The 8,318-nt window shown below is 38.8% G+C and overlaps 1 protein-coding gene across 1 annotated transcript; it reads left to right on the top strand.

Moving 5' to 3' along the window:
* The first annotated feature begins 498 nt into the window (after positions 1-498).
* On the top strand, positions 499-1,437 carry Olfr1314 (olfactory receptor 1314). Its single transcript, NM_146450.2, has one exon. It carries the CDS (start codon positions 499-501, stop codon positions 1,435-1,437), a length of 939 nt encoding a protein of 312 aa, NP_666661.2.
* Positions 1,438-8,318: the final 6,881 nt, after the last annotated feature.

Here is an 8,318-nt window from a genome sequence, read left to right as displayed (position 1 = left end):
TTTCTTTCTTTCTTTCTTTCTTCCTTCCTTCCTTCCTTCCTTCCCTCCCTCCTTCCTTCTTTCCCTCGACAGGGATGAAATCCAGGGCCCTATACATTGGAAGGCAGTAGTTACATATGAAGACTTTATTTTAAAATTATTATGGAGATGAATATATGCTTTCTTAAATTATTTTACTTATTTATGTTCCCAACTCTGTCCAAGGTTCTCTTTTAAAAGACACAACCCAAATCTTTTATTTTTGAATCTTTCATTATAGCTCTTTTAACAAGTATAAAATAGTATCTCAGAGTATTTGTAATTTGCAGTCCCCTGATAAATATCCCATGTAAACACTTGCTCATATATCTATTCATCTTTATGATAAAGGTTTATTGATGAATCAAAAAAGATTTTCATAACCTTGAGTTCTATCTTTTTGTGGACTATTAACATAATTATTGTATCTTTCAGCTTCCTTGTAGCACTGTTCTTCAGGTAGCACTGACAACAGCAGCAATGGAAGGAACAAATCGCTCTGTTGTGTCAGAATTTATGTTCGTGGGACTCACCAACTCCTGGAAGATGCAAGTGCTTCTCTTTGTGTTTGCTTCGGTGTTTTATATGGCTAGCATGATGGGAAACTCCCTCATCATTTTCACAGTGGCTTCTGACCCCCACTTACATTCTCTCATGTACTTCCTGTTGGCCAATCTTTCCTTCATTGATTTAGGTGTTTCATGTGTCACTTGTCCCAAGATGATTTATGACCTGTTCAGAAAGCACAAAGTCATCTCCTTTAGAGGTTGTATCACTCAAATCTTTTTCATCCATGTCATTGGTGGTGTGGAGGTGGTGCTGCTCATAGGCATGGCATATGATAGATATGTAGCCATATGCAAGCCTCTCCATTATCTGACCATTATGAATGCAAAAATGTGCATTTTCATCTTAGTGTCTGCCTGGGTGGTTGGCCTTATGCATTCTCTGGTTCAATTTGTTTACATAGTAAATTTACCATTCTGTGGACCAAATATTTTGGACAGCTTTTACTGTGACCTTCCTCGGTTCATCAGACTTGCTTGTGTAGATACCAACCAATTAGAATTAATGGTTTCAGCCAATAGTGGCTTCATCTCTGTAGGCTCCTTCTTCATACTAGTCATATCTTACATTGTCATAATAGTCACTGTCCAGAAACATTCCTCAAGTGGTTCCTCCAAAGCTTTGTCCACACTTTCTGCTCATATCTCTGTTGTGGTCCTGTTCTTTGGTCCTTTGATATTTGTCTATACATGGCCTTCCCCCTCCACACACCTGGATAAGTACCTGGCTATATTTGATGCTGTTGGTACTCCTTTTCTGAACCCTGTGATCTACACACTGAGGAATCAAGATATGAAGACAGCTATGAAAAGAGTTTGCAGACAGCTATTAAAATATGGGAAGATCTCCTAAGTGACTGCAGTGTGAACATTCATCACTGAACACAGTACATTGCTGATCAAGTTTAGTGACAATCACTTTCCCTGGTAGGATTTGTCTACCTACACTGATAGTTCAGTGACTTGTCTTCTATGAGGAGAGATTTAAATTTGTCCTGACAATGAGGAATGAAATTTATATTTATCAAACAAAGATTATAATATTGCAGAATTCAATTCTCAAAGAATATTTTTGTGTGTGTGTGAAGTACACTTTGAATTGTATGGAAGATGGAAAAGTTCTTTAAAGCCTAAAAAAGAAAGAGAAACATGTTTTCCCTTCTTGTCTCAGTCTGTCTGTCTTTCTGTCTCTCTCTGGGAACGTAAATTCCACACACACAGGGCTTACTGGCAGCACTTCATGTAAAATATACAAATTGACATTCATCTGGGTCATATTTTCTATTTTCTGTACAGTGCATACACTGTAGCCACTCTTTTGATTGTCTGTGATGTTATTCAAAGTGTTTAGTGTCTGCAACCATACACACTTGATACACACAAATATAAACTGTCCAGTTAACCTTATGACAGTCAAATTTATAAATTTATTCATGTTTTTTCTTTTTTTACTGTTTTCTCATATTATTTTTTCATTTTATATTTCAATGTCAGAATTTGGCACAAAATATTTGCATGATATTATAGAGATGCAAGTGAAGTGATAGCATTTTTTATCAGTAGGTACAGTGTATGTACTTAGGTACCCTATAAACACATTGTATATGCTAACTCATCCTGACACTATGGAGGCTAGCCATCAACCCCACCATTGAAATTGGAGGCATTGAGAGACACAATATTAACTATCTTTGGTCTCCATCTCATGTTTATTTTTCCTTATGGAATTCTAGTGCTGCTAGCTTTGCATCTAGAATGAGGTTACAACATTCCTGGGACAGTTTTGTGTGTTGAAAATTAGGTAAATCTAGTAGCTGTGAGCAATCATTTATTGTAGATCATTCAATCTTTCCTACTTTACAGATTCAACTATGAGTGAGATAGTCTCTACATGTCTGCTAGCTTAAGAATATGTGAGTTCATAGAATGCTTCATTCAAGCCACACACAAGAACTTGCACAGTCTTGTTTGACTAGGGGACATATTTTATACCAAATGAAACATAACACAAAATTCATTAGTATACAGATGTGACATAGTTTACTCACAAAGGGAATTATAGCACTACACCCCAGGGCTATGTGCTCTCCAATAGAAGATAAAGAAGTCCATTATAACCTGTAGAAATAGCTGGTGTATTCTCCTATTTACACCTCCTATTGTCTCATCCTGTTAAGGAGTTATAAATTTGACTGTTGATTATAGATATCCTCAGAGCATTATCGGTGAAATAACACTGGTCCTGGCTTTCTTTATAATTTTCTTTTGTCCTCATAAATCTTCTCAAACTATTACATAATTTCTTCAGTAGATTGTCTTGTCTTACTCATTACAGCAGTTTGTCTTCCTGTTTGAACCCTGAATAAATTCTCATAATACCTATAGAACAATGAAAAGAAAGTGAGTCCGTATGCATTTATAAAGGCATATATACACATTTTATAAATGCAAAGCCTAAGAAAGTCCTAGAAAAGTACGTACTACATGATGCTGTCTGAAGAAATATAGGCAGAGACTTCAAATTGAGGGCCACAAAAAAAAGGTGTTTGACTTTATTTGTGATGAAGTTTTAAAATGAGAACAGGAGAGCAAGGAAACAAGGCCTTCTAAACACAGTAGGACTGATACACACATGAATTTACACAGACTGCGGTAGCATGCACAGTACCTGTAACAATGTTGGGCCAGATGGAATCTCAGCACTGAGAGGGGAAATGGACAAAAGCACTCATCCTTAATCCAGAAGCTATCTCCAGTTGGTAATATCTCACAAATGAAAAGTTCTTTTTCTCTAAGAGAATCTCACTAGGTATATAACCCACTCATAAGGACAGATCTCATGTTCAGCAGTAAATTGCCAACACAAAATGAATTCAATGACATTTTTGGTGGTTCTTTGTCTCATAATGTTTGTCAGAGCTTTTTAGATTGTCTGCTTTTAAATAAAAACCTTATAGGTCCTGTGTGTGTGTGTGTGTGTGTGTGTGTGTGTGTGTGTGTGTGTGTAAACATTAATTCCTGGTTTTGTGTTTCTACAGGAATTATGTGTAAGTGAATGTGTGTGTTTCTGTATATATATGTATTTTTGACAAATTTCTGCTTGTTTCTTTTTTTGTTTTTATTTTACATATTATCATTATATGCTTGTTTGTGTTCTAATCAGAGAGGTAAAATGTATGGATCTGGTGGGTGGAAACTGGGGAAGATTTGAGAGGATCTGGGGAAGGTGAAATTTTAATGAGAATACATTGTATGGAAAACTATTTTCATATCAAATAAAAAGATAATAAATTCATAATACATTGTGAATAGTTAGAAATCATTTTTAAAATTGTAAAATGTTGATTTCCGGCTCCAGACAACTGGCCACCTTCCTGGTGAGAGCACAGGGGTCCACTCGGCCCGAGAGGCTTCTGCCTCACGTTCCGTGGGGCCACCTTGGTTCCGGGACTCTGTGGCGGGCAGTCTGCGGGTGAGAGTGTGGAACACAGAGGCCAGCAGCTTCTGGAATGGGCGAGAGCCACAGAGCCTCTGAGGCGGTGCCATTTTCGGCTACAGACAACCTGCCACCTTCCTGGTCAGAGCACAGGTGTCCGCACAGCCTGGGAGGCTTCTGTCTCACGTTCCGCGGGGGTCACCTTGGTTCTGAGACCCCGCGGCCTGCGGTCTGCAGGTGAGAGTGTGGAACACAGAGGCCAGCAACTTCTGGGACAGGCAAGAGCCACAGAGCCTCTGAGGCGGCGCCATTTTCGGCTCCAGACAACCTGCCACCTTCCTGGTCAGAGCACAGGTGTCCGCACTGTCCGCACAGCCCGGGAGGCTTCTGCTTCACGTTCTGTGGGGGCCACCTTGATCCTGGGACTCCGCAGCGGGCAGTCTGCAGGCCAAAGCAACACAGCTTCTGGGAAAGATCCTGTTTTGGGCCTTCATCTTCGGCCAGGAGGAGGTCCAAACACCAGATAACTGTGCACCTCCCTGAAAGAGGAGAGCTTGCCTGCAGAGACTGCTCTGACCACTGAAACTCAGGGAAGAGAGCTAGTCTCCCTGGTCTGCTGATATAGTGTAACAAAATCACCAGAGGAACAATCTCTAAACAGAGACAACTATAACAACTAACTCCAGAGATTACCAGATGGCGAAAGGTAAATGTAAGAATCTTACTAACAGAAACCAGGACTACTCACCATCATGAGAACCCAGCACTCCCACTTCGCCCAGTCCAGGGCACCCCAACACACCTGAAAAGCTAGACCTGGATTTAAAAGCATATCTCATGAAGATGGTAGAGGACATCAAGAAGGACTTAAATAACTCACTTAAAGAAATACAGGAGAACACTGCTAAACAAGTAGAAGACATTAAAGAGGAAACACAAAAATCCCTTAAAGAATTGCAGGAAAACACAAACAAACAGGTGATGGAATTGAATAAAACCATCCAAGACCTAAAAAGGGAAGTAGACACAATAAAGAAAACCCAAAGTGAGGCAACAGTGGAGATAGAAACACTAGGAAAGAAATCTGGAACCATAGATGCGAGCATCAGCAACAGAATACAAGAAATGGAAGAGAGAATCTCAGGTGCAGAAGATTCCATAGAGAACATCGGCACAACAATCAAAGAAAATGGAAAATGCAAAAAGATCCTAACTCAAAACATCCAGGAAATCCAGGACACAATGAGAAGACCGAACCTACGGATAATAGGAGTGGATGAGAATGAAGATTTTCAACTCAAAGGACCAGCAAACATCTTCAACAAGATTATTGAAGAAAACTTCCCAATCTAAAGAAAGAGATACCCATGAACATACAAGAAGCCTACAGAACTCCAAATAGACTGGACCAGAAAAGAAATTCCTCCCGACACATAATAATCAGAACAACAAATGCACTAAATAAAGATAGAATACTAAAAGCAGTAAGGGAAAAAGGTCAAGTAACATATAAAGGCAAGCCTATAAGAATTACACCAGATCTTTCACCAGAGACTATGAAAGCCAGAAGAGCCTGGACAGATGTTATACAGACACTAAGAGAACACAAATTCCAGCCCAGGCTACTATACCCAGCCAAACTATCAATTACCATAGATGGAGAAACCAAAGTATTCCACGACAAAACTAAATTCACCCATTATCTCTCCACGAATCCAGCCCTTCAAAGGATAATAACAGAAAAAAACCAATACAAGGACGGGAACCACGCCCTAGAAAAAACAAGAAGATAATCCCTCAACAAAAATAAAAGAAGACAGCCACAAGAACAAAATGCCAACTATATCAACAAAAACAACAGGAAGCAACAATTACTTTTCCTTAATATCTCTTAATATCAATGGTCTCAACTCCCCAATAAAAAGCCATAGACTAACAGACTGGCTACACAAACAGGACCCAACATTCTGCTGCTTACAGGAAACCCATCTCAGGGAAAAAGACAGACACTACCTCAGAGTGAAAGGCTGGAAAACAATTTTCCAAGCAAATGGTCTGAAGAAACAAGCTGGAGTAGCCATTTTAATATCCGATAAAATAGACTTCCAACCCAAAGTTATCAAAAAAGACAAGGAGGGACACTTCATACTCATCAAAGGTAAAATCCTCCAAGAGAAACTCACAATTCTGAATATCTACGCTCCAAATGCAAGGGCAGCCACATTCATTAAAGACACTTTGGTAAAGCTCAAAGCACACGTTGCACCTTACACAATAATAGTGGGAGACTTCAACACACCACTTTCATCAATGGACAGATCGTGGAAACAGAAACTAAACAGGGACACAGTAAAACTAACAGAAGTTATGAAACAAATGGACCTGACAGATATCTACAGAACATTTTATCCTAAAACAAAAGGATATACCTTCTTCTCAGCACCTCACGGGACCTTCTCCAAAATTGACCATATAATTGGTCACAAAACAGGCCTCAATAGATACAAAAATATTGAAATTGTCCCATGTATCCTATCAGACCACCATGGCCTAAGACTGATCTTCAATAACAACATAAATAATGGAAAGCCAACATTCACGTGGAAACTGAACAACACTCTTCTCAATGATACCTTGGTCAAGGAAGGAATAAAGAAAGAAATTAAAGACTTTTTAGAGTTTAATGAAAATGAAGCCACAACGTACCCAAACCTATGGGACACAATGAAAGCATTTCTAAGAGGGAAACTCATAGCTCTGAGTGCCTCCAAGAAGAAACGGGAGAGAGCACAAACTAGCAGCTTGACAACACATCTAAAAGCTCTAGAAAAAAAGGAAGCAAATTCACCCAAGAGGAGTAGATGGCAGGAAATAATCAAACTCAGGGGTGAAATCAACCAAGTGGAAACAAGAAGAACTATTCAAAGAATTAACCAAACAAGGAGTTGGTTCTTTGAAAAAATCAACAAGATAGATAAACCCTTAGCTAGACTCACTAAAGGGCACAGGGACAAAATCCTAATTAACAAAATCAGAAATGAAAAGGGAGACATAACAACAGATCCTGAAGAAATCCAAAACACCATCAGATCCTTCTACAAAAGGCTATACTCAACAAAACTGGAAAACCTGGACGAAATGGACAAATTTCTGGACAGATACCAGGTACCAAAGTTGAATCAGTATCAAGATGACCATCTAAATAGTCCCATATCACCTAAAGAAATAGAAGCAGTCATCAATAGTCTCCCAGCCAAAAAAAGCCCAGGACCAGACGGGTTTAGTGCAGAGTTCTATCAGACCTTCAAAGAAGATCTATTTCCAGTTCTGCACAAACTATTTCACAAAATAGAAGTAGAAGGTACTCTACCCAACTCATTTTATGAAGCCACTATTACTCTGATACCTAAACCACAGAAAGACCCAACAAAGATAGAGAACTTCAGACCAATTTCTCTTATGAATATCGATGCAAAAATCCTCAATAAAATTCTCGCTAACGGAATCCAAGAACACATTAAAGCAATCATCCATCCTGACCAAGTAGGTTTTATTCCAGGGATGCAGGGATGGTTTAATATACGAAAATCCATCAATGTAATCCATTATATAAACAACTCAAAGACAAAAACCACATGATCATCTCGTTAGATGCAGAAAAAGCATTTGACAAGATCCAACACCCATTCATGATAAAAGTGTTGGAAAGATCAGGGATTCAAGGCCCATACCTAAACATGATAATAGCAATTTACAGCAAACCAGTAGCCAACATCAAAGTAAATGGAGAGAAGCTGGAAGCAATCCCACTAAAATCAGGGACTAGACAAGGCTGCCCACTTTCTCCCTACCTTTTCAACATAGTACTTGAAGTATTAGCCAGAGCAATTCGACAACAAAAGGAGATCAAGGGGATAAAATTGGAAAAGAGGAAGTCAAAATATCACTTTTTACAGATGATATGATAGTATATATAAGTGACCCTAAAAATTCTACCAGAGAACTCCTAAACCTGATAAACAGCTTCGGTGAAGTAGCTGGATATAAAATAAACTCAAACAAGTCAATGGCCTTTCTCTATACAAAGAATAACCAGGCTGAGAAAGAAATTAGGGAAACAACACCCTTCTCAATAGTCACAAATAATATAAAATATCTTGGCGTGACTCTAACTAAGGAAGTGAAAGATCTGTATGATAAAAACTTCAAGTCTCTGAAGAAAGAAATTAAAGAAGATCTCAGTAGATGGAAAGATCTCCCATGCTCATGGATTGGCAGGATCAACATTGTAAAAATGG

This window comes from Mus musculus, chromosome 2 (assembly GCF_000001635.26).
Source record: "Mus musculus strain C57BL/6J chromosome 2, GRCm38.p6 C57BL/6J".
Classification (NCBI taxonomy): domain Eukaryota; kingdom Metazoa; phylum Chordata; class Mammalia; order Rodentia; family Muridae; genus Mus; species Mus musculus.
The sequence above is the reverse complement of the archived record's forward strand: the minus strand, read 5'-3'. Positions and strand labels throughout refer to the sequence as shown.

What these genes read in the sequence shown, in the direction of transcription:
- Olfr1314 (NM_146450.2), top strand. Translation starts at nt 499, where the DNA reads ATGGAAGGAACAAATCGCTCTGTTGTGTCAGAATTTATGTTCGTGGGA.